General features: G+C 40.7%; 1 protein-coding gene across 1 annotated transcript in view; it reads left to right on the top strand.

Annotated features, from left to right (window-relative positions):
- LOC124605357 (regulator of telomere elongation helicase 1 homolog) overlaps positions 1-27665 on the top strand; it is a 125792-nt gene that overhangs the window by 23195 nt on the left and 74932 nt on the right. Inside the window, exons 8-9 of the mRNA XM_047136983.1 lie at positions 5843-5973; positions 16249-16455. Of these exons, the coding sequence (XP_046992939.1) occupies positions 5843-5973; positions 16249-16455 (338 nt within the window). The remainder of the gene's footprint in view (positions 1-5842; positions 5974-16248; positions 16456-27665) is intronic.

Raw genomic sequence — 27665 nt, forward strand, 5'->3', positions numbered from 1 at the left:
TTATCAGGGTTGGTTCTCCCAAGGCTGTCAGTAGTACTGATGGAATGTTGTCTACTCCCAGGACCTTGTTTCGACTTATGTCTTTCAGTGCTCTATCAAACTCTTCATGCAGTATAATATCCCCCATTTCATCTTCATCTACGTCCTCTACAATTTCCATGATATTGCCCTCAAGTACATCGCCCTTATATAGACCCTCTATATACTCCTTACACCTTTCTGCTTTCCCTTCTTTGCTTAGAACTGGTTTTCCATCTGAGCTCTTGATATTCATACAAATGGTTCTCTTTTCTCCAAAGGTCTGTTTAATTTTCCTGTAGGCAGTATCAATCTTACCCCTAGTGAATAATGCTTCTACAACCTTATGTAAACCATAGCAACCAACATGCAAAACAAAAACACTTTGAACTTATGCACCAACCTGTTACATAAATGCTGATATATTAAATTGGAGTGCAGTAATGTACCACCAGTGATCATTTCTCAGTTTTTCACAAAATGTGAGTGATGTAGGTGGTTGTACTAAGCAGTTTCAGATTCAGCAATCCATGTGGATAAGATTTTTAAACATCTTTCTTGACTGATCTTCTCCTCCTTCCTCCTTACATAGTCACTGACATCTGTAAGAGCATTATACTCTCTCTCTCTCTCTCTTTTCTTTCTTTCTTTTTTTTATTTATTATATAAAAGAGGAAGCTATTGAGGTATTGATTTGTTGTTGTTGTGTTAGTCATAGTTGTTGATCTGAAGACTGGTTTGATGCAGCTGTCCATACTACCATACTACTCTTACCGTGTGCAAGCCTCTTCAACTTTGAATAACTACTCCCAATGAAACCCATTTGAACCTGCGTAGCATATTCATCTCTTGGTCTTCTTGTACAATTTTTACCTCTCCTCCCCCCCCCCCCCCCCCCCCCCCACTCACACACAAATTTCCCTCCAGTACTAAATTGGTGACTCCTTGATGTCTTAGAATGTGTCCTATCAACTGATCCCTTCTTCTAGTCAGGTTGTGCCACAGATTTCTTTTCTCCCTAGTTTTGTGGAGTACCTCCTTATTAGTTATGTGATCTACCCATGTAATCTTCAGCATTCTTCTGTGGCACCACCTTTTAAAAGCTTCTATTTTCTTCTTCTCTGAACTGTTTTTGTCCACATTTCACTCCCATACATGACTACAATCTGTACAGATACTTTCAGAAAAGACTTTCTAATACTTAAATCTATACCCAGTGTTAGCAAATTTCTCTTCTTCAGAAACACTTTTCTTGCCACTGCTAGTATACATTTTACATCCTCTCTACTTCAGCCATCATCAGTTATTTTGCTGTTCAAATACCAAAACTCATCTGCTACTTTTAGTGTCTTGTTTCCTAACCTAATTCCCTCAGCATCACCTGATTTAATTGGACTACATTCCATTATCCTTATTTTACTTTTGTTGATGTTCATATTGTATCATTCTTTCAAGACGCTGTCCATTCTGTTTACTTGCTCTTCCAAGTCCTTTGCTGTTTCTGTCAGAATTATGTCACTGGCAAACCTCAAAAGTTATGATTTCTTCTCATTGAGCTCTAATTCCATCTCCAATTCTTCCTTTTTTTCCCTTTATTGCTTGCTCTGTGTACAGATGGTCTAAACCTGGGGATAGGCTACAAACCTGTCTCACGCCCTTCTCAACCATTGCTTCGATTTCATGCCGTTCAACTCTTGTTAATAATGTCTGTTTCTGCCACTTTCAGAATTCCACTCGAGATTACCAAGTGCTTTTTCTAAACCAGTGGATGCCACAAACATAGGTTCACCTTTCTTAACTGTTTCCTAGGTGAAGACGTAGCCAGTCAGTATTGCTTCACAAGTTCCTATATTTCTTCAGAACCCAAACTGATCTTCCTTGAGGTCAGCATCCACCAACTTCCCATTCCTCTGTAAGTAATTCATGTCAGTATTTTGTAACCAAAGCTTATTAAACTGATAGTTCAGTAGTATTCACACCTTTCAGCAACTGAAGTCTTTGGAATTGGAATTATTACATTATTCTTGAAGTCTGAGGGTATGTTGCTTGTCCCATACATCTTGCACACTGGATGGAATACTTTTGTCATGGCTGGCTCTCTCAGTGATATTGGTAGTTAATGAGGGAACATCATCTGCTCCAGAGGCCTTGTTTCGGCTTAGGTCTTCCAGTGCTCCATCAAATACTTCTCACAGTATTGAATTTCCCATCTCAACTTAAGCTACTTCTTCTACCCTCTCTAATATTGCCATAGAATTCATTTCCTGTGTGTAGCCCCTCTATACTCTTTCCACCTTTCACATTTCCCTTCTTGCTTAGTCTTGGTTTTTGCATCTGAGCTGCTTCTCTTTCCTCCAAAGGCCTCTTTAATTTTCCTATTGATGGTATCTATCACTCTCCTATTATACAAGCTACTGTAGCCATGCATTTGTCCCCTAGCAATTTTGTACACCCTGTCTGTCTCATTTTCTAGATGTCTGTATTCCCTCTTGCTTGCTTCATTTGTTGCATTTTTCTATTTCATCCTTTCATTAATTAGAAGTTATCCACAAATTGCCATCCAGTATCCTTGACATTGATTTGTTGTAAAATCTTGGACCATATTCTGAGCTCAAACATAATGAGGTATCTCGAATAGATCATGGATTCCGAAAACATTGATCATGTGAAACCTGACTTACACTTTTCTCACATTACATATTGAAAGCTTGGAATCAGGGCATTCAGGTAGATGCAGTATTTCTTGACTTTTGAAAAGCATTTGACTCAGTACCATACCTACATTTATTATCAAAAGTTCGATTATATGGGGGTATAAAGTGAAATTTGTGACTGAGCTGATGTCATTTTGATAGGAAGGATGCAACATATAGTCTTGGATAGAGAGTCACCGTCAAGTGTAGAAGGAACTTCAAGTGTGCCCCAGGGAACTGTATTCTGATTCATGCTGTTCATGTTGTATATTAATGACCTTGTGGACAATGTTAATAGCTACCTCAGACTTTTTGCAGTTGATGCAGTTATCTTATAATGAAGTAATGTCTGAAAGAAGCTGCATGAATATCCAGTCAGATTTTGATAAGTTTCGAAGTGGTGCAAAGATTGGCAACTTGATTAAAATGCTCAGAAATGTAAAATTGTGCACCTCACAAAATGAAAAATGTAGTCTCCTATGACTTAAGTATTAAAGAACCACATTGGGAATCAGACAACTCATACAAATACATGGGTGCAACACTTTGTAGGGATATGAAATGGAGTGCTCACATAGGCTTGATTGTGGGTGAAGCAGGTGATAGATTTAGTTTATTGGTAGAATACTGTGGGGAAGTGCAATCAGTTTACAAAGTAGATTTCTTACAAATAACTCGTATGACCCATTCTGTAATATTGGTCAAGTGTGTGAAACTCATACCAAATAGGACTAACACAGAGGGGGGGGGGGATGTTAAACATATACAGAGAAGAGTGGCACAAATGATCACAGGTTTGTTTGACCCATAGGAGAGTGTTACCGAGCTGCTGGAGAAACTGAAGTGGAAGACTTGTGAAAAGAGGCATAAACTAACCTGAGGAAGTCTACTAACAAAGTTTCAAGAAATGGATTTAAATAATGACTCTAGGAAATACTGCTATCTCCTATGCATCACTCACATAGGGATTTTGAAGACAAGATTAGAATAATTAGATCACACAGAGCTATTCAAACAATAACTCTTCATGCAATTCATACGTGAATGGAACCGGAAGAAATGCTAATAACTGGTACGATGGAACATACCATCTGCCATTCACTTCGCAGTGGTTGCAGAGTATTGATGTAGATATAGAAATTCAGTATCTCCTGTCGATGTCCAAGGATTTCTCGTAGTCTTGTGTTACCTGTTTGACTTCTGTTGCCTTCACTATTTCATCACTCAAAGCTACTCATTCATTTCTACTGTATTTCTTTCCCCTGATTCAGTCAGTAGTCACCTAATGCTCCCTTTGAAAGCCTCAACAACCTCTGGTTCTTTCAGCTTATCCAGGTCCCATCTCTTTGATTTCATACCCTTTTGTAATTTCTTCAGTTTTAATCTGCTGTTGATAACCAATAAATTTTGCTTAGAGTCCACATCTGCCTCTGGAAAATTTGCACAGTTTAAAATCTGATCATGAAATTTTCGTCTTACTATTATACAGAGTGATTAGAAGCATATGAAAAGTTTGTAAGGATGTTCAAGGGAGATTGTGCTGAGAAATAATCGTTAAGAAAAAAATTCGAAACATTGCAGAGTTTCTGAGTTATTTAGTGTTGAAGTTAGCCAGTCAGGTCAGTGAACACAAATTCAAGCACTTGCACATGCTAAAATGTGGTAATGCACAGACATTTGTGGATTCGTGAGTTACCACTTGTTATAATGCTCATATTACCAGTTAAAGCATGCCTTTTTAGGAAATGATAAATTTAAGCTAGGTGAGCAAAAGATATGTATGTTTTCTTTGAGGAAACCAAATAAAGAACATGTTTGCTGGCACTACCTCTGGCAGGCTGCTTGAATGTGTACAAGTTTCGACCTGACTGGCTAACTTCAATGTTAAATAACTCTGAAACGGTGAAACATATTGAATTTTTTCTTAGTTATTTCTCAGCACAGTCTCTCCTGCAACGCTGTTACAGACTTTTAAGGCTGTTTGTGACCACCCTGTACAATGTGGAACCTTCCAATGTCATAATTCTTAAGCCAAATGTTAGTGATGATTAAGTTATGCTCTGTGCAAAATTCTACCAGGCAACTTCCTTATTCATCTCTGTCCCCCAACCCTTATCCTCCTAACATTTTTCATTCTCTTCATTTTCATACTATTGATTTCCAGTCCACCATAATTATTAAAGTTTCATCTACCTTCTCCATTAGCTATCTGAATAATTTCTTTTGTCTCATCATACATTCCTTCAATCTTTTCATCATCTGCAGTACTAGTTGGCATGTAAATTTATGCTGTCGTGGTGGGTATTGGCTTTGAAAATACTGATAATCACACTTAATTTTACTGCCATAACAGGAACAGCTGATTAACAGATGAAAGTCGTGTAAAGCAACTGATTCTTGCAAACTGACATTTAATTCGACTAACAGAATTGATTCATGCCTAACATTTAAACATGAGAGAGAAAAAAAACAAGCTTCTGAAATTTGATTTTTGCCTCTGTGTCACATGTAAACATGGTGCCAGTAAATTTTCATTATTTTTGAAGTAATTAGTTGTTGGACCAAGCCTGAAACAGTCTGAAGAGTTCCAAATGTTGCTTTAAGAGTGATGAATATGCATGTATCTCTCTGAATGTCTTCTACCATGAGATATTGATGATTTATGCATAGCATATCAGCATGTGCCTGATTTGTGATCTATGCTACAATTTAGTTCTCTCTTGATAAAACTGCGCAACAGCTCAAAAGAAATAAATTATGTGAAATGGGTTATTTATGAATCTTGCTATTTGTCAATATTGATCTGTGTGTTTATGAAGCTAGCAGGCTTTGAAGTTTTCAGTAGGAAAAGATTGAAATCTCCTTTTATGGTAAATTTTGAATAATTTTTATATCACCATTGTTGTTTAAGAAAAATGTCTTGGTTTTTGCACTTTATTTCCCATTGATAAAAATGTAGTTTGTGATTGAGCTTTTTTCAGCTTGGGTTTTAATCATGGCACAGATTACCACTTTCATCTCTTTTCAGTTTTAAAGCACTCTATTGCTCCTTATGTCTGTTAGTATGTGACATAGTCACATGCATATGTTATGAGAAATGAGTCATAATGTAATGTTACCTTTATTTGTAGGTCTTTATAACTTATGAGGAATTCAAGTCAACTAAGAGCAAGACAGATACTTGGTTATCTAACAGAACAACGAATCTGACAAGTAACAAGGGAAAGCAGATAAATTATTGGTGCTTCAGTCCTGGATTTGGGTAAGTTTATTAGCATTTTTCAGAATAATTTGCTTTGTGAAAAAAACATCTTTTAACATTTGGGATTTTATACCTGTTTGGTTGTTTTGTCAGGATGATTTTAACTTCGAAGAAAGACATTTTGTGCTAAATGGATTAGTACTGGACACACCCATTAAATATCACTGATGGCATTTTGTGAAAGAGTGATCCAGAACAGTTTAGGTTTATCTGGTTAACATGTAGGTCATTTGAGGCAGATGTGGGTGGTACGAATTGGGTATGCCCTTAGCAAATAATTCACTTGAAGTGGCTTAGAGAAACCATGGAAAACCTATATATGTATTTGAACCCTGCTACTCTTAAATAGAGTCTAGTTCCTTAACTGCAACTGCACCAACTTGCTTCATATGTCTCATTCCAAAGGGGTAGAGAGAGAGAGTGGGGGGAAGGGAGTGGGGCTTGGGGAGTGAGGTATATGTCAGTGATTCAACAAAATAACAAGAGGGAGGTATGTAATTAGAGATTTAAAAATGTACATCAAGCTGCGGAAAGCTATTATATCTTCGTAAAAGTCTCTATCATAGCTGTCATTCTGCAAGTAGGCATACATCTAATCAGCCATCACTTATTTCATGCCCTCTCTTCATGTGAGATTCCATTTAGCATTCTGCATTAAATGTTAGTCCTCTTGATATGTAGAATTTTGAAGAAACACGCTGATAGTCATTAATTACAGTAAAATATTCAATTTTGGAATATTTGCAAAATATTTTATATTTTAAGGAAAATTCGCATATATTTTTATCTTTATAAGTCTGCTCTTACATCCTTACTACTGAGTGATGTGCAGTACTATTTTATGACACTGGGCTCTTAAGTTGAGAACAGGGGATTTGAAATTGTTCTCTGGCCATTGTGATGGAGTTCCTTCCACAGTTTCTCTGAATGTGCTTGCAACCACTACTGGCCTGTGGGATTCTTTCCAGAATATTACGGTATAGTAATAATTTTTACTTACGGACCGTCTGACAACAACTGAATAAAGCACAATTTTAGTGCCATATGCGTTTAGTCTTTATTTTCTGCAAGGCATGATCAGTGGCCTGGAATATGTACATATGTTAGCTATTTTATTTACATTTTTGTCATTGTGCCTATAGGTTATAAACAGTTCTGGTGGTTGGTATTTCCTATTAAGTAGTAATGTTTTGAACTGTACTTACAGGTTGCATGGACAATTTCCTACATATTACGCTCCTGTTGCATTTTTGGTGTTGTTCTTCTTCTTATGAACGCCAATTTGCGGTTTTTTCCCCATTCCACAACATTATGCACTGAACGCTTGTTTTAAAGCAATGTTTTGGTTTCTGTTGCCGACTGTCAAATGTTTTTGCCAAAGATCGAATGTTATTGCCAAACTTATGAGTGTAACTATTGAAGTATCTGTGGTCTGTTCGTGTATGCATTTGTGTGTGTGTGTGTGTGTGTGTGTGTGTGTGTGTGTGTGTGTGTGTGTGTGTGTGTTTTGGTGTGATATATATTTTTTGTGCTGTGTGTGTGTGTGTGTGTGTGTGTGTGTGTGTGTGTGTGTGTCTCCAGATGATGTGGGGAAGAGTTTTCTTTTTTTTAATTATTTTTTGTTTTATGTTATCATTTCCTTTACCAAGTGTAGTAGGGAGCCTGTGCTGATGTGTGTTTGTTCATTTATCACATGTTTGTTTTCTGCTATGGCTTTCTGGATGTGGAAGTTTTCTTGCATTTGTATAAGATGTTTGTCATGGTTGCTTATTCTCATTATTTTCATTTCTTGTTCCATGTTTGTAGGATGATGGTTGTAGTGTTTTAAATGCTCTGCAAATGTGGAATGGTTTTTCATACTTCCAACATCTGATATGTTCTTTGTATCTTGTTTGAAAATTCCTGCATGTCATGCCTATGTATACTGCATCACAACTTTGACATTCAAGTTTATATATTCCTGATTGTTGGAATTTGTCTCTCTTGGTAGCTGGCTGGCTTAGGTGTGATTGAAGGGTTTGCCCAGGCTTATATGCTATTTTGAAGCCCTGTCTCTTTAGGATGTTTGCAACTCTGTGTGTTAGTTTATGTGTGTAGGTCATGGTGTACCATCTGGTTCTTTTCTGTGTGGTGTTGTCATTGTGTGTGTTCGTTGAGTGTGTTTGTAAGTTTTCAGCTTGTGAGTTCTTTTGTATTGTTGAACTGTTGTGTTTGTTTTTTATTTGTATTTTTATTTTTTGATTGAGCTTGTGTACCACATGTGTGTTATACCCGTTGTTCCTAGCTATTTGTATGATTGTACTCATTTCTTGTTCATAGTTTCTCTTGCTGAGTGGGATTCTGTTTAATCTATGTAACATGTGTCTTAGTGCTGCAAGTTTCTGGCTGTGGGGGTGGTTGGATGTGGAATGTATTATTGTGTCTGTGGCTGTTGGTTTTCTAAAGATGTTAAATGTATGTTTACCATTTTCTTTTTTAGTTGTAATGTCAAGAAAATTTATTTGATTTTCTTTTTCTTTTTCAAGTGTGAATTTTATGTTCTGATGAGCTTTTGTTTATTTCTGAATGGAGTTCATCTATTTTTTCACTTGGCTCATCTACCAGACAAATAATGTCATCCACGTATCTGTACCAATATATGATTTTGAAACTTTCATTTGTGGTTATCTTATCAAATATCTGATTTTCTAGGTGACTGACGAAAATGTTTGCTAGTGTTCCTGATATTGGGGATCCCATGGGCAGTCCATCAGTTTGTAGATAATATTCTTTCTCAAACTGAAAGTAGTTTTGTTCAGTTGTCAGTCTGAGCGTATCTGTTATTTCTTTTATTGCATCTGTGGTGAGGTTGCGGTGGGATGAGAGATTTTGTTCTATGATTTCTGTTGTTTCTGTGATAGGGATATACAGATTTTCTATATCGAATGAAATCAGTGATGCTGTGTGTGGTACCTGTATGTTCTGTATGTTTTCTATTAGGTTTCCTGTGTTTATCACTGCTCTGTTGTTTTCTACTTTATAGTGTTTTGTAACTAACTTTTGGAGGTGTTTGGCTATGTGGGATGTTGGGGCTTTCTTGAAGTTGATAACAGCTCTCATTGGCATTCCATCTTTATGTACTTTCGGTTGACTGCGGAGTGTCGGTGCTTGTGGGTTTTTCTGTGTTAAGTAGTATTTCTGTTTGTCTGTGAGTGTGTGTTCAATGTTTTTCAGTGTTTGTTTCACATTTGCCTGGAATCGTGTAGTTGGATCTGACTTCAGTTTTTGTATGGCGTTGGTATTTATGTATTCCTTGGTTTTTGTGATGTATTAATGTCTTGACATTACAATTAAAAAAGAAAATGGTAAACATACATTTAACATCCTTAGAAAACCAACAGCCACAGACACAATAACACATTCCACATCCAACCACCCCCACAGCCAGAAACTTGCAGCACTAAGACACATGTTACATAGATTAAACAGAATCCCACTCAGCAAGAGAAACTATGAACAAGAAATGAGTACAATCATACAAATAGCTAGGAACAACGGGTATAACACACATGTGGTACACAAGCTCAATCAAAAAATAAAAACACAAATAAAAAACAAACACAACAGTTCAACAATACAAAAGAACTTACAAGCTGAAAACTTACAAACACACTCAACGAACACACACAATGACAACACCACACAGAAAAGAACCAGATGGTACACCATGACCTACACACATAAACTAACACACAGAGTTGCAAACATCCTAAAGAGACAGGGCTTCAAAATAGCATATAAGCCTGGGCAAACCCTTCAATCACACCTAAGCCAGCCAGCTACCAAGAGAGACAAATTCCAACAATCAGAAATATATAAACTTGAATGTCAAAGTTGTGATGCAGTATACATAGGCATGACATGCAGGAATTTTCAAACAAGATACAAAGAACATATCAGATGTTGGAAGTATGAAACAAACCATTCCACATTTGCAGAGCATATAAAACACTACAACCATCATCCTACAAACATGGAACAAGAAATGAAAATAATGAGAATAAGCAACCATGACAAACATCTTATACAAATGCAAGAAAACTTCCACATCCAGAAAGCCATAGCAGAAAGCAAACATGTGATAACTGAACAAACACACATCAGCACAGGCTCCCTACTACACTTAGTAAAGGAAATGATAACATAAAACAAAAAATAATAAAAAAAAGAAAACTCTTCCCCCCATCATCTGGAGACACACACACACACACACACACACACACACACACACACACACACAAATGCATACACGAACAGACCACAGATACTTCAATAGTTACACTCATAAGTTTGGCAATAACATTCAATCTTTGGCAAAAACATTTGACAGTCGGCAACAGAAACCAAAACATTGCTTTAAAACAAGCGTTCAGTGCATAGTGTTGTGGAATGGGGAAAAAAACCGCAAATTGGTGTTCATAAGAAGAAGAACAACACCAAAAATGCAACAGGAGCGTAATATGTAGGAAATTGTCCACGCAACCTGTAAGTACAGTACAAAACATTACTACTTAATAGGAAATACCAACCACCAGAACTGTTTATAACATATAGGCACAATGACAAAAATGTAAATAAAATAGCTAACATATGTACGAGGGCGGTTCAAAAAGTAACCTCCGATTGGTCACAGTGCGAGTTGTGGGGGGAGTAGCGACGCCATCTGTGCGTTCACGCACTCAACAGGTCAGTCGGCATCAAGCCGTGGTCGAGTGAACGTCGTACCTGCGCTAGTTTAGTTTTTGTGGCAGTTTGAAATGTGTGCTGCAATAGAAAACCCCGCCAAATGTGAAGTGCGTGCTGTCATAAGGTTTTTTTACAGCTAAAGGATATTCTGCAGCAGCTATTCATCGTGAGCTTTGTGCCGTGTACGGACCAAGAGTTATGAGTGAAGGAGTTGTCCGTGAATGGGTATGTTTATTTAAAAGTGGACGAGAAAACGTTCATGATGAAGAGAGGAGTGGTAGACCATCATTGGTGACTGACGAACTCGTTCAGACAGTTGATGCAAAAGTTCGTGAAAATCGACGTTTCTCAATGTCGGAGTTGTCTACTGGTTTTCCACAGATTTCTAAGACTCTCTTGTACGAGATAGTGACAGCAAGATTGGGTTACCGTAAGTTCTGTGCACGATGGGTGGCCAAAATTCTTACCGACCACCACAAAACTCAAAGAATGGCCTCTGCATTAGACTTTCTGTCACGTTATGAGGACGAAGGAGAACCATTGTTAAACAGAATCGTGACCGGTGACGTAACCTGGATTAAGTACGTGAACCCTGAGACAAAAGAACAATCAAAGATGTGGGCACATTCAAATTCGCCTACCAAACCAAGAAAAGCCTCGCAAGATTTTTCTGCCAGAAAACTGATGGCAACGGTGTTTTGGGATGCCAAAGGGGTGTTGTTGGTTGAATTCATGGAACGTGGTATGACCATTAATCAAGACGTGTACTGTGAAACAATAAAAAAGTTACGACGGGCTATACAGAACAAACGCCGTGGTATGCTGACTTCCGGTATTGTTTTTTTGCATGATAACGCCCGTCCTCACTCTGCTCGCAGAACAACGGCCCTTCTTGAGTCCTTCAAGTGGGACGTTATTAACCATCCACCTTACAGCCCAGACCTGGCGCCAAGTGATTATCACCTCTTCATGCATTTGAAGAAATGGCTCGGGTCACAGCGGTTTGATGACGACGAAGAGCTCAAAGATGCGGTCACAGGCTGGCTCCAGGCACAAGCGGGTGATTTTTATGCAGAAGGAATTTCAAAGCTTGTGAAGAGATACGATAAGTGCCTCAATCGCTATGGAGACTATGTAGAAAAATAGTGCAAAGATGTAGTTGTAAGATGTATATATTAAAATATTTTTATTTAACTTGGTGTATTTTTTTAAATCAACTGGAGGTTACTTTCTGAACGGCCCTCGTACATATTCCAGGCCACTGATGATGCCTTGCAGAAAATAAAGGCGAAACGCATATGGCACTAAAATTGTGTTTTATTCAGTTGCTGTCAGACGGTCCATAAGTAAAAATTATTAATATACCGTAATATTACATGCAACTGAGGAAGAAAGGACTATAAAAGTTGAATATGTCTTTCCAGAATACTTACTTACTTACTCCTTGGTGCTACAGTCCTTGTAGGGCCTTGGCTGAGCTGATGATCACAGTCCGATCCTGACAATCATGTAGGTACAGGGTTAAAGTTATTGAACTACATGAAAAAAAAAATCATCATAACTTCAGAACAGTTTGCATTAGGATGTTCAAACTGCACAGTTGGTCGCAGGGCAAGATGGAAAATAGTATGCGCTGTATTGTTTGGTTTATTGGCCAAGCTCACTTTCTTTTGGATGGGTTCATCAATAAGCTAAATTGGAGCATTTGGGGGACTGAGAATCTGCATTTCATGATTGAGTAGTCTGTTCATCCTCAACAGGTGAGTGTGTGATGGCCAATGTCCAGTCACAGAATAATTGGTGCGATATTCCTTGATGGCAAGGTGACTTCTGAAGGGTATGTGAAGGTTTTGGAAGACATTTTCATCCCCATTATCCAAAGTGACCCTGATTTTGACAAGATGTGGTTCATGCAAGATGGAGCTCGAGCCCATTGAAGCAGGAGAGTTTTGGATGTCCTGGAGGAGTACGTTGGGGACTGCATTCTGGCTGTGGGGTACCCAGAGGTGAATGCCATGAGCCTCGATTGGCTGCCATATTCTCCAGATTTGAACACATGCGGCTCCTTTTTGTGGGGCTATATTAAAGGCAAGGTGTACAGCAATAACCAAAAAACCATTGCTGAGCTGAAAACAACCATTCAGGACATCATTGACAGCATTGGTGTTTCAACACTTCAGCAGGTCATACAGAATTTTGCTATTCATCTGCACCACAGCATCACCAATGATGGCAAGCATATAGAACATGTCATAACCTAATTTGAATATCTGTAATGATGTTTACATGTTGAATAAAGTGAGTGCGCACTGTATTTTGCAACTAATTTATGTTTTTTTCATATAGTTCAATAATTGTCACCCTGTACATTCAGAGGCATACATGGATACTGTCTGTGAAATTTATTGCAAATAGCTTTAGTAACAAAGAAGTAATAAATTTAAATGTCGTGCTTGGTGTGGCAGATTTTCACATATCTCAATCTTTATAACATCACATCCTCTTGACTGTGTCACACAATGATATAATTTTGCACTTGCACTCATTGGATTATGTCTGTACTGTTTGTAAAATATGTCACAAATACAGTTAGTAGTAAAGAAGTAATAAATTATAACATCATGCCTCATGCAGTACTTATACTGCATGAACAGCGAAATAGTAGTAAGCAATAAATATTTTTCATCATTCTTATGCCCACAGCGATTGTTGCCTGACAATAGGGAATATGTGTACCAAGTTCTGTGAAATCAGTCCAGTGGTTCAGGTGGTAATATGGAAAACACACACACACACACACACACACACACACACACACACACACACACGTATTTATAATATGTTTGTATTTAATGGGTTTTGGTGACCTTACAATGCAGCTGGAAGCATATTAGATACATCTTGTAAGTAAAACAAGTTTGTGTAGGTACATAGAGAGCACATAGTAGCTGATAGTGGGTCATAACAACACATCATAGTGACAGGCAATAAATACAGTTAATTTAAATTACGCAGGAAAAAATAAAGAAGAGAGAGATACTCTGATTTGTTCCGAAGCAGTATTGTAAAATTATCTTCCAGTTATCCAATGGCTTCCAACATGGTAAGATTAAACGATTCATAGATATGGCACTATCACTCAACACATGAACCGCTAAAACTAATAGGCCAAGCTCAGACCAAGATCAACAGTTCCAGACCCTCTTTTCATCTATTCTGCAGTTGATTTAATCATTTTTCATTATAAGTTATATAAGAGGATTCTCTCTCCTCTATTGAATATTTTTGATTATATTACTTTAGTGATCATTTAATATTGTGTATTAACCTACTCTCCCAGTACTGCTTTCTAAATTGTTCAGTGTGTAGTTTCTCATTATGTGTACTGCGCTGTGTTTTAATTTCAACAAAATTGTACATTTAGCAAGAATGTGCACTACAAGGCAATTGGCAGAAATTCTCAAACAGCATTTTGTGAAACTGCAAGAAGGTAATGTACCATTCTGCGTGTGAGATGCACACACTAATAAAAAAAGAAAGTCTTGTGCCTAGCAGGCTTGGACAGATTCAAATGAAATTGTTCCTCTTGAGAGGCTGTCGTATAATAATGATTTCAAAATTGCATTAAACAAGACAAGCCCTATGTCAGTAGAAAGTAAAATTCTCTCAGAACTTGGAACATATACATGTAGATCATGGAAAAATTATGGCCGGCCGCGGTGGTCTCGCGGTTCTAGGCGCGCAGTCCGGAACCGTGCGACTGCTACGGTCGCAGGTTCGAATCCTGCCTCGGGCATGGATGTGTGTGATGTCCTTAGGTTAGTTAGGTTTAAGTAGTTCTAAGTTCTAGGGGACTTATGACCACAGCAGTTGAGTCCCATAGTGCTCAGAGCCATTTTTGAAAAATTATGCAGCCATTGAATGATCTCATAATGTGCATGATCTACTAGATATTGCAAGCAACATATAATGCCCAGTAAATCAGTAGCTGCTTAGTCCAGGCTGATCTCACTGTGCTTGTTGGGCTAGATTAGCCATGTCTAAGCTTGAAGGTAGTCTATGGACGCAGGCCATCTCTTGTATCGATGGACTATTATAAGATGCTATCAGAAGTGTGTGTTGTATAACTGCTGTTATCTGACCCCTAACCTGAAGTGATAAACGATATCTCTGTAACTAGGAGTAACACAGTTATGTGACTTGGTTGTTTGGTTTTGTGTCCTCTAAGTGATAGGTACATAACTTTTAGGCTTCTTCACAATATTACATACAGGGGTTGGACAGAAATGTGCAGACACCACAAGACATGCATGTTTGACATAAATGTAGATGCTAATCAAGCCTACAGGTTGCACTATTATTTTTGACCACGAAGGGCATCTGTACAATGCGCACAATACACTACAAGTGTCAGTTGTAGGCAAAACTGTGTTCTGTGTAGTTGTGAGTACTATATGTTAACATCTAAATGTATTCAAATGTGGGCAAATGGTTGGCACTCATATAGTGGATACTTGTGTAACTAAATGAGTTGAAGTGTTTGGTGCATCAAGAGGCACTGTACTGAAAATTTGTACCACATACAGAAAAGCATCATCTGCTAAGCCACATCACAATTGGAAGTGTGTGTTGAGTGATCCTGACAGACAGCCATTGAAGAGGATCTGACAAAAAATGAGAGTATGACAGCTGCAAAAGTTACTGCAGAACTGAACGTGGCACTCACAAGCCCTGTGTCAGCACCATAAGCAGGGAATTGCAAAGGCAAATTGGAATTCCAGAACCACTCATCAGTGATGCAGAGGCCCGTAACAGGAAACATTGTCTCATAGCCATAAGGACTGTGGAGCAATAGAAGAATCTCATTTGGTCAGATGTGTCTTGTTTCACAATTTTTCCAACTTTTGACCATGTTTATGTATGTTCCGAGAGTGGAGCATGGCTGGGGCTTAGTGATGATTATTTGAGCAGCCGTATCATTCCATGGGCCCCATAAGTACTCTGCAAGCACGCATTACTGCCAAGGATTATGTGACCAGTTGGCAGGACCAGGTCCATACCATAGTAATTCTGTGTTCCAAGATGACAGGGTCCTTGTTCACACAGCTCAGATTGTCCATGACTGGTTTTGTGAGCACTAGCATCAGTTATTGCATCTCCCCTGGCCAGCAGTCACCATATCAGAATATTGGTAAATTTTTGTGGTCTGCTTTAGACAGAAGGCAGTGTGATCGATATCCACCTACATTGTCATTATCTCAGCTCCCTCTGTTCTGCAGGAAGAATGTTGGAAGATTCCTTTGAAAACCATACAGAACAAGTATTTAACCAGTCTGAGATAGCTGTAAGCTGTTTTGAATGCCAACAGGTTTCCTACACCATATTAGGCAATGCAATGTGTTGTGTTTTTGGTATTTCCATATTTTTGCCCATGCTTTATAAAGTTATTGAAAGTAAATTAATTATTGCTGATTATGAAACAGGAATAATACTGGCATAAATTGTTTTATTTCTGTTACTTTATTTGCATTTATTTTTTCCATAATATAGGATGCAGGCATTGGTGGAGCAAGGTGCTCACTGTGTAATTCTAACGAGTGGAACACTTGCTCCTTTGAAGCCTCTAGTGTCGGAGCTGGCCATAGATGTTCCAGTGAGGCTAGAGAATCCACACATAGTGACTCCAGACCAAGTGTTTGTTGGCATTGTACATACAGGACCTGATGGCCATCCACTCAATTCTTCTTTTAACACACGGTAATGTATGATGGACTTTCTTTGGATTTACTGAAACGTGTCGACCACCAAGTGGTGGAACATGCCGCTCAGCGCAACATGCTTGAGTTCAATGGCTGCTTCACAACCTGTACCATCTGGATCCCTCACCCAGCACCGGCTGTTCTGTTCTATGCAAATGAGAATTACCCTTGCAACACATGCTTTGCTCATGTAATCCTCCTTGCCTCAATTTCCACTAACCCATTGCACCCACACAACAATCTCCTCCTCCTCTGTCCAACCACCCCTTCCCAATCCATGCTTTCACGTCATCACCACCACCATGTGCTGCACGAACTCATCTGCTCCGGTGCCTGTATCACACATTCCTATCCCGTACACCTGCTGCCTCCCTGTCCCACATTCCTATCCTGCACACCGGCTGCCTCCCTCTGACCTGTCAGCTACCCCATCCCTACCTGCCGTCCCACTTCCTGCCTCCCAACCCACACAACCTCTTACCCCAACCCACCTGCCAAAATGCAAACCTTTCATTGTGTGTCCTGCTGGGACAACGCAGCTGCACAAATTGTGTGTGTGTGTGTGTGTGTGTGTGTGTGTGTGTGTGTGTGTGTGTGTGTGGGTGGTTGCAGAGGGGGATGCAAACTGCTTACATATTTAGATACGTGTAGCTAAATGATGTTGCTTTCCTCAGATTAAAATCAATTATGTGACTTTTAATTTACATCATTCTACTCTTGGCTGAATATTTGTGTGTCTTGTGAAGAAGTGCGGTAGGATAAGAGACTGTTGTGTAAACTCTGTAACAATAATGTGGGATTGTAGGTCATATATGTTTGGCAGATTTAGGTTATTGGCAAGCCATTTTATTAGTTCTTTTCTGGAATTCCTGGAGAACGAATTAATGAAGGAATCAATAGAAGAACAAAATTGAGTTATCACATCATTTCTACACCAAAAAAATGGTCTTTTATTTCCTGAGTTCGCAGAGCCACATGTAATCTTTTCGCTACTATGCCCATATATGGAAATTTCTACAAGTCAGGTGCTATGGCCATATATAATGTTCACTTTTCAGTTTCCTATGCAGCCATTCCTGGTGCCGCACATGGGTTTTGCATCTGCTTTCCCGATGCCATTGTAAAAGTTAAACTCCTTAATAATCAGGTAAATATTTTTCAATATCAGTGTCAATATGAACTTATCCCAATTGGGTTTTGAACCGATTATTTGCTGAATCCTTCAAGTGCGTATATTTGCTTGAAACTCAAGCTCTCTTCCTACGTATTCCATGATACTTCAATTGGTTAATATGACTGCCAACGAATAACTGCAATTGTTCGCACTTGACCTGAATTGGTACAGTTTAAGAAAATTTCCTGTTCTTTCACAGAGATTTACCAGAGTTATTAACCTGACATTGTAAACTAACATTCTTTAGCAACCCCATTTGTTGTGACTCGCCTATCTTTCAAAGTGCCGCCACACAGTTACGCGCGTCCTCTACATGCGGTGCTGTCTGCCAGCCATGCAGCAGCAGCGCCACCTAAGCGGCCAGCCAGCGGCCGCTAGACTCAGACTCAGTTCTGATTTGACTGTTAAAGTGTACACACGTCTTACTCTGTTTACTTGATCTGTGACTTTCATGTATTGCGTCTTCCTTGAAATATATTTGTTCAACTTGAAGTTATAACAATTGGCGATGAGGTAGTGATTTTTCTTTTCCATCGTTGACCCACATGTTTCCATGGCTACTTTAGAGCAACTATTGCAAGGTCTCATAGAACAGCAAACGCTTCTTTTCGTTGCGGCATCAAATGCGGGGCGTCTCTCGTCGTTGCCTCTACCTCCGTTACCTCCTTACGATGAGACGGCGGAAGACTGGTCTGATTAAGAAAAACTTCTTCAACAGCACTTCTTGGCATTTCATGTCGCGGACAAACAAACATGTAAGTCTCTGTTCCTTTCATGGATTTCACCTCAAATGTATCGATTGTTGTCGCAATTGGCTCCTTTGAAAGATCCTGCGTCTTTGTCCTTTGCTGAAATGTGCTCACTTCTGTCCATCTATTTTCAAAAGCAAACGCATTTGGTAGCCTCTCGTGTTGCCTTTTATCGTTGTCAAAAACAACCAAATCAATCCTATCGCGCTTGGGCTGCTGAACTTCATGGCCTCAGTAGAAAGTGTCAATTTGTTACTGAAGTTCACAAATAATCCTATGCCGATTCCATGGTACGGGATGCTATTATCCGATTGGCACCCAACAAATAAGTTAGGCAATGTGCCCTTCAGTTGGCAAATCCGACTCTAGATGAAGTCCTATCCATCGCTCAGTCTTTTGAAATTTCTCGTGCCGCTGGAGCGCAAATAGAGGATGGGGCGACGTCGGGGAAATACAACCTCTGTGTGATGTTGACGAAGCGTGTGGCGTGTCCCCACCGGCCGACGTGGCCACAGTACGCTCCCAAGCGCAGCCTCGGCCTAACTGTAAACAAACCTCTAAGAAACTGCAGCAAAACCCACGGCAACTTCCTTCATGTCCGCGGTGTTTTATGAAACATTCACGAGAAGATTGTCCACAACGTTGGGCCGTGTGTCACAAATGCAAAAAAAAAAGGGTCATGTGTCATCCGTTTGCAAATCCGACCGCATTCATGATGTTCATGAACATGATGCTGATTCTGATTCTGTGTTGTCTGTCAATTGTACTTCTTCCCTTACAGGGAAGTTATTCCTCACTATCCAAATACTTGGTCGAGATGTTCGCATGCAGGTGGATACTGGTTCTGCTGCCACTATCATCAGTTCTCAGACGTATCTTCAGTTGGGTTCTCCAATCCTGCCACCTGTCACTAGGCAATTACGAACTTACAATAAAAAGAAGATTTCTCTCGGACAATTTGATGCTGAAGTATCTTACCAAACTGTCGTTCGCACTGTTCCCACATTTGTGGTCGACCATAGTAACGGGGAGAACCTTTTTGGTTTCAACGCCTTTCACATTTTTGGGTTCTCCTTAGATGACTCTGTCAATATTGTCTCTGATGCTATTCCTTATGCTCAACTGGATTCCTTGTCGACGACATTTTCGTCCCTTTTTTCTCCTGGGTTAGGCCGTGCAAACGATTTTGAAGCTCATATCACGCTCAAACCCACTTCACGGTTTTTGGTTTCAACGCCTTTCACATTTTTGGGTTCTCCTTAGATGACTCTGTCAATATTGTCTCTGATGCTATTCCTTATGCTCAACTGGATTCCTTGTCGACGACATTTTCGTCCCTTTTTTCTCCTGGGTTAGGCCGTGCAAACGATTTTGAAGCTCATATCACGCTCAAACCCACTTCTCGGCCTAAGTTTTTTCGGGCTCGGCCCATTCCTGTGGCCCTTCGTGATCAGGTCAAACGGGAGCTGGATCGTCTCACTGCTTCAGGGGTCTTGCTTTCTGTCACTTCCAGTGAGTGGTCCTCTCCTGTCGTTTTCGTTGCTAAGCCAAATGGTGATATTCGTCTCTGTGGCGATTTCAAAGCCACTGTAAATGCTCAATGCCTTATCGACACTTACTCTATGCCTGGACCTGAAGAATTGTTCACTAAACTTGCTGGAGGCCAGTATTTTTCTAAACTTGACCTGTCAGAAGCTTATCATCAACTTCCTCTCGACACTGCTTCCCGGCAGTTTCTGGTCCTTAACACGCCTTTCGGCCTCTATCGATACCAACAATGGCTACTCGGGGTTGCCAGCGCCCCTGCTCTCTTTCAGCAATTCTTGGAACAATTATTGCTCATTGTCCCTGGGTGTATAAATTACCAGGACGACATTGTTGTAACTGGCTCCACCACTGACGAACATCTTCAAAATCTCCACACACTTTTTCATGTCTTACAGACTTCCGGTCTTTAGTGTAATCTTCAGAAATCATAATTTTTTCAGGCATTTATCACGTACTTGGGGTTTCAACTCTTTTGGGATGGTATTCGTGCGCTTCAGCAAACTGTCACTTCGATCGATGATTTTCCTCGCACTACATCTGTTAAGGAACTGCAGGCCTTCTTGGGGAAAATAGCATACTATCACAAGTTTTTACTGTGTGCTTCTTCGGTGGCTCAGCCGTTGCATCGCCTGTTGCATAAAAACGTGCTTTTTCACTGGTCTGCGTCATGCGATGCGGCTTTCCAGAAATTGAAGACTATGCTGAAACAGGCCTCGTGCCTGGCTACTTATCGACCTGGCCAACATCTTGTTCTTGCCCCGGATGCCTCCCAATATGGGGTCGGTGCAGTCCTTGTGCACCGTTTTTCTGACTGTTCTGAACAACCCATTGCTTATGCCTCCAAAACGCTCACGGATGCCCAACAAAAGTATTCTCAAATTGAAAAAGACGCTTTGGCCATTATTTATGCTCTTCATAAGTTTGGTGTTTTTTCTCTATGGATCCAAATTTCATCTTGTTACGGATCACAAACCACTTGTTTTATTGTTTCATCCATCAACGTCACTTCCCAACAAGTCTGCACACCGCCTTCAGCGTTGGGCTCTTTACTTGTCTCGTTTCAATTATGAGATTCATTTCCGGCCGACGGCTCAACATGCGAATGCTGATGCACTGTCCCGCCTTCCCATGGGTCCTGATCTGGCATTCGATAGGGACGAACTTTTGTGTTTCCACCTGGATGTTGGCCAGATCATCCGTCCGCTAAGACTTCTGATCCGTTGCGGAACTACTACGCTTTGCGTTACTGCCTCATGGCTAGGGGCGGTGTTATCCTACTTTCCACTGAAAATGCTTCACTGTGTGTTGTGGTACCTGCGTCTTTGCATGCTTCGGTCTTGCGCTTCCTTCACCAAGGGCACTGGAGTGTGTCTCGCACAAAATCTCTGTCGCGCTGTCATGTGTACTGGCCCAGCATCGACTGAGAAATCGCACACATGGTTGCTGCCTGCAGCCCTTGTGTGTCACAGGCTGCCGCCCCGAAGTCATCTTTGTCACCGTGGTCTTCGCCTGAGAAGCCCTGGGAGCGTATTCATGCTGACTTCGCGTGACCTTTTTTAGGTACTTATTGGCTTCTCGTTATTGACACCTACTCTAACTTTCCTTTCATTGTCCGTTGCACGTCGCCTACCACTGCGGCAACCACCAATGCTCTCGCTTGCATTTTCCCTTTGGAAGGCCTTCCCTCTACTCTTGTTACTGATAATGGTCCACAATTGGCCTCTTCCGATTTTGCGGATTTTTGTGCTGTCACGGCATCATACATGTCACAGTCCCTCCGTTCCATCCACAGTCAAACGGTGTGGCTGAACGACTGGTCCGCACATTTAAGGCTCAGATGAGGAAACTCCTGACTTCTTCTGCTGATGATGCGATTCTCCAATTTCTGGCTTCTTACCGTTTCACCCCCATGGGCGACCACAGCCCGGCTGAGCTCTTACATGGCCGACAGCCCCGAACGCTACTTCATCTTCTGCGGCCTTCCACCTCATGGACGCGGGTGCCTTCGCTTGGCCGGTTCACCGCCGCCGACCTTGTATGGGTGTTGCAGTGCGTCATTCGGACTAGCTTCGGCCTCGTGTGCCGGCAACGCCCGTCCCGGATGCTGCTACACCACCTTCGGCTCTACCTGATGCTCGGGATACTGGAATCTCTCATTACTCACAACGCAGTCCTCTCACCATCATATCGGTGCCAGCACAAGAACTGATGCCACCAGGAGACGTGCCCATGCAGGAACCAGATGGCCATCATCTGTCGGAGCAACTCTACTCGCCTCCTACGGATGCGGACACATCGCCCATGTCTCCTGTTATCACAACCGGACTTGCCGCAATGGGCAGATTGGCGCACGGGCCCCCAGCAGATTCGACCCCCACGTCTCCTGTCATCTCGACCTGTTATCATCGGGGGCACTTCCGTCCGTACGGGAAGCCTCCTCCTCGATACTTTACGGCCAACCAAACAACACCTATGGACCAGAATGAGATTTTCACTCTGCAGCAGAGTATGCGCTGATATGAAACTTCCTGGCAGATTAAAACTGTGTGCCGGACTGAGAGCACGTGCCCGCGAAAGGCAAAGGTCCTGAATTCGAGTCTCGGTCTGGCACACAGTTTTAATCTGCCAGGAAGTTTCAACACTTATGGACGTTAGCAATCTACAGGCCACCTCCATCAGGATGTGTGCAAAAACTTCAAAGGGGGGAAAAGTGTTGTGACTCGCCGATCTTTCAAAGTGCTGCCGCGCAGTTACGTGCGTCCTCTACATGCGGTGCTGTCTGCCAGCCATGCAGCAGTAGTGCCACCTAAGCGGCCAGCCAGCTAGCGGCCACTAGACTTGGACTCAGTTATGATTTGATTGTTAAAGTGTGCACACGTCTTACTCTGTTTACTTGATCTGTGACTGTCATGTATTGTGTCTTCCTTGAAATATATTTGTTCAACTTGGAAATTATAACACCATTTCTGACACAACATCATCAAGACGTAAGCAGTATGTTGTTCATGGTGTAATGAACAGCGTGACCTTTTTGATTTGAACAGCGTGACCTTTGTAAGTAAACATGAAATCATAGGAAAATGTTTGTTATTTAGTTGATGAATTGTGTGACATTCAGATGCAGAAACTGATTTTCTGGAATATCCTGCTTCCTGGTTTAATTTTGCAGTTTCACATCTTGTGCAGTTATCAAACTAGAACTTGCATTCATCAGTGTTGTCCTCAAGTGCCCATACTTCCATCCATATGGATACAGTCTCCCTCTCCCTTTCCCCCGTCCTCTCCCTCTCCCCCGTCCTCTCCCTCTCCCCCGTCCCCTCCCTCTCCCCCGTCCCCTCCCTCTCCCCCGTCCCCTCCCTCTCCCCCGTCCCCTCCCTCTCCCCCGTCCCCTCCCTCTCCCCCGTCCCCTCCCTCTCCCCCGTCCCCTCCCTCTCCCCCGTCCCCTCCCTCTCCCCCGTCCCCTCCCTCTCCCCCGTCCCCTCCCTCTCCCCCGTCCCCTCCCTCTCCCCCGTCCGCTCCCTCTCCCCCGTCCGCTCCCTCTCCCTCTAACCCGCCCCCTCCCTCTCCCTCTAACCCGCCCCCTCCCTCTCCCTCTAACCCGCCCCCTCCCTCTCCCTCTCTCCCGCCCCCTCCCTCTCCCCCGTCCTCTCCTCCTCGTCCCCCTCCAGTTCCATCCTGTATTCCAGTTAATACTCATAGTTCATTCAATCTCCGTTAAATATTTAGTGTCACAATAATCAATTTATAGCAGAAGTATTTGCAGTCTTTCTCCTTGTCACTTTCATGTTGAGTAAAATAAAATGGGAGTACATTTTTACCAATTATGTACACCTACACCCATACTCTGGTAACCACTATGAAGTGCCTGAGTGTGGAAGAATGACTGCATAAATGCCTGTGTGCATGCTGTACTTAGTTTAATCTTATCTTCATGGTCCTTATGTGAGTAATACATTGGGAACTATAGTAGGTTTGTAGATCCTTCCCATAATACTGATCCCTGAAACTTTTTAAGTAGACTTTCACAGGATAGTTGATGTTTGTCTTTGTGTCTCGCACTTCAGGTTTTTCAACATTTCTGTGGTGCTCTGCTCTAAGTCAAATGAATTTTTTGCCATTCATAGTGCCCATCTTCGTATACATTCAGTATTTGCTGCTAGTCCTATTTCGTATGCGTTCCACATACTTAAGCAGTATTCTATGATGTGTTGCACAAGTGCTTTGTGGGTCATATAAATTGTTTGTAAGTTATCTCTTTTGTGGACTGACTCCATTGTCCCAGTATCTTACCAATGAACCAATGTCTGCCAACTGCTTTACCAACAACTGAGCCTATGTGATCTTTCCATTTCGTATCCCTAAAAAATGTTACATGTAGGGAAGGTGACTGATTCCAGTCAAGGCTCACTGATATGCAATCAATGGATTGCTTTTTGTGAAGTGCACAGTTTGACTGTCCTTATCATTTAGAGGAAGTTGCCATTTTTGCAGATCTTTGAAACCTTGTGAGGATCTGTCTTTATATTTGTGTAGCTTTTTCCAGATAGTTTTGTTATAGAAAACTACAAGAAATCCTTAATCCTGTCACTAATTTTGTTTGATACTCCATATAATTAAACTTTCATTAATAACCATTGGTGCAGTACTGAGTGAAATGCATTTTGGAAGTCAAGAAATACTGCATCCATCTGTCTGGCTTTCAGGATATCATGCGAGAAAAGAGGGAGTAGGGTTTCATATGACCAATGTTTTCAGGATTGACGCTGGTTGATAAAAATACAAGGTATTTGTTCGACAGTGCTGTGAAACTTGTAATCAAATAATAATTTCAACCTGAATAATTGTGAAAACATTTAGTAGCAGCCTCTTCCTTTTTCATTATTGTACAGTATAAAACTTTAGTGTAGTACAGTGTGTAACGATACAGGTATCACTGCAGTATCCACATTAAAATGGCACCAGCCAGAACAGTGCTGATGGGTGTAAAAATGAGTAACCTTGTTCCTTTAATTTCAATAAATCCATTCAGAAATTATTTTCTTCTCTTTCCATGCTCCCTGTAAGTTGGTTGCAATCAAGTTTTACAGTTACTTTACTGCCTGGCTCTCGGTTAAATCCTCTTCATTTCTCCTTCATCTTTGAAAAAAAAAAAAAGTTTTGAAACATAGCACTTTCTTTCTCTCTCCTTGTTCAGCCTCATTGAGTGCAGATAGTTAATATTTGATGCTCTTATTTTGTCAGTTGTGGAAGCTAGTTATGTTTCATGTAACCAAACTAGTAGCTAAAATGATTAATTGTCAGGCTATACACCATATAGCAGTGTTGAAGTTGAAAGGACAGTTCTACATAGGAAGAATTGAAGCATACATTAAAAGTAGAGATTAATTTTGTAAATGAATGAGCACTGGGAAATTATGCAGTAATTATTTATAACTGCTTTCCAATAAACCATAAAATAACCGAAACTTCCTGGCAGATTAAAACTGTGTGCCGGACCGAGACTCGAACTTGGGACCTTTACCTTTCGCGGGCAAGTGCTCTACCAACTGAGCTACCCAAGCACGACTCACGCCCCGTACCCACAGCTTTACTTCTGCCAGTACCTCGTCTCCTACCTTCATATCAGCGCACACTCTGCTGCAGAGTGAAAATCTCATTCTGGAACCATAAAATAACTGTTTATAACTGAGTAATTGCAAAATAATTGATTTTCGAGATAAGCTGACACAAAAAAGACTATTGAACTTATACCTTACAATTTGAAATATAATACTATTGCCTCATCCCATTTATACCAAAACAGAGAAGTTTAAGGTTTTCGGTATATGGGTGATTGGATCTTTCAAACACACTTAAAAATCAAATATGCTAATTTGAGAAACTGATTGTCTGATTTACTGTTAGCACAAATGTTAATGTTAGGATATGAAATTCATAATCGTATCTCCGTTGTCTTGGGGGGGGGGGGGGGGGTGAGAATAATTGCACATTTTTTGTTCTGAAATTAACAACATATACTGAATTTTGGCATTCATACTAAATCAGATGAATCTGATGCCTATTCCACTTTCATTGCTTCAGAATAAATGATAAACTACAAAATAAAGGTTGAATCAATAATACAACTGTAACCAACCAAACATACCCAAAGAAGTCTTCAATCTGCATGAGAGTACTCTTCAATAAATGGTTCATCCAGTGTGTGACAAACGGTTTCACACTCTACAGATTGTGGTAGTATTCATATTATTCTCAGGTAATCATCTGTTTCTCACGCATTATGATCAGATCCTTTAAGTTTTGCTGCTGCCATGGTAAGTTTTTTTGAGTATGCCTTGAGAATAGACGTATTTGCTGCAGATCATCTTCTTTCTTTTTAAGGTTACGTCTCACAGCTGTGTTTACTCTTACTGCCACACTGAACATGTAACAAGGATCACCCGTTTTAGTTATCTCAGAAGTTTTGGCCATTTATTTTTGTCTCATATCCATTTCTTAACAATTACTAAACAGGACTGCCTCTGGATGATTTGCAATTATTAATATTACATTTAGATTTTATTAAAAAAATGAAAATGATGCTCAAGAAAATTAATGAAGAACATTACTTCAACATGTTGAAGAGGCTGTTCCAGCAGTCATTGATAGAACAGGGTGCAACCAACTGCAGATTGTGACACTTTGGAGCAAATGATGCCTGTTGTCTGGTCCGAGGTCATTCTTGGGTCATTCTAGCAACTAGTAGGGAATGTTGAGAAGACAAGTCTGCACATGGACTTTCAACAAAGTTTACAATTTGCAGCATTGTCCACATAACTGATCATGTCCCTATGGTTCTGAGTCAAGTGGAAGGACTGAACTGGTGACTTCCAAGGTTCTGTGGCAAGTTAGGCTGCGACTTCCTGGACTTCCTCTATAGAATTGATAACTGTAGGGTCCCCCTAAATGCGTCAGGTGTGCCCTACACATCAGGGGCTGCTATCCAGGTAGCTGACTATGTGTGGTGTTCACACAAGGGTTTTTTAGATTAGGCGACTCTCCGCCCAATCCAGATAATGGTAGCTGTAGGAACCTAGAAGTATCATTGTCCCATAAGCATCCCACAGATGAGAGTATTAAAATCCAATGGTAAACTGTTGAAGCAACTCCAACAGTGTGCCAGAGTCTGAAGTACTCATGAGAAGCAGTGGAGCTCACATAATACTATGTACAGAAAGCTGGTTGAAACTTGAAATTGATTAGAGTGAGATTTTTGGGGCAAATTTAAGTAAATGTCGAAAGGATAGGCAAATGGGAAATGGAGGTGGCGTATTTGTCACACTAGACAAGAAACTCAAATCCACCAAGATAGAAATTGAAGGTGCATGTTAAATTTTTTGGCCAAGACTCAGTATCAGAGGTGGGCAAAAAATGATAGTTGGATCCTTCCGCAACAAATAGACCTGATATCTTTGAGGATGATCACATTAAAACTGGAATCAGAGATCATGATGTGGTTTGGCAACATTGTTTACCAAAGTACAAAGGACAACTAAAACAAGCAGAAAGATATACGTGTTCAATAACTAGATAAAGAATCAGTAGTGTCATATCTCAATGAGGAACCTGAAACTTTCAGGAAAGGGCAGGAGCATGTGTAGAAGTGTTGGCTCAAATATAAAAGAATAGTTGACCTCACTCTAGGTACATATGTACCCAGTAGAACAGTCCATAATGGGAGGAAACCTCCATGGTATA

This window comes from Schistocerca americana, chromosome 3, assembly GCF_021461395.2.
Source record: "Schistocerca americana isolate TAMUIC-IGC-003095 chromosome 3, iqSchAmer2.1, whole genome shotgun sequence".
Taxonomy (NCBI): domain Eukaryota; kingdom Metazoa; phylum Arthropoda; class Insecta; order Orthoptera; family Acrididae; genus Schistocerca; species Schistocerca americana.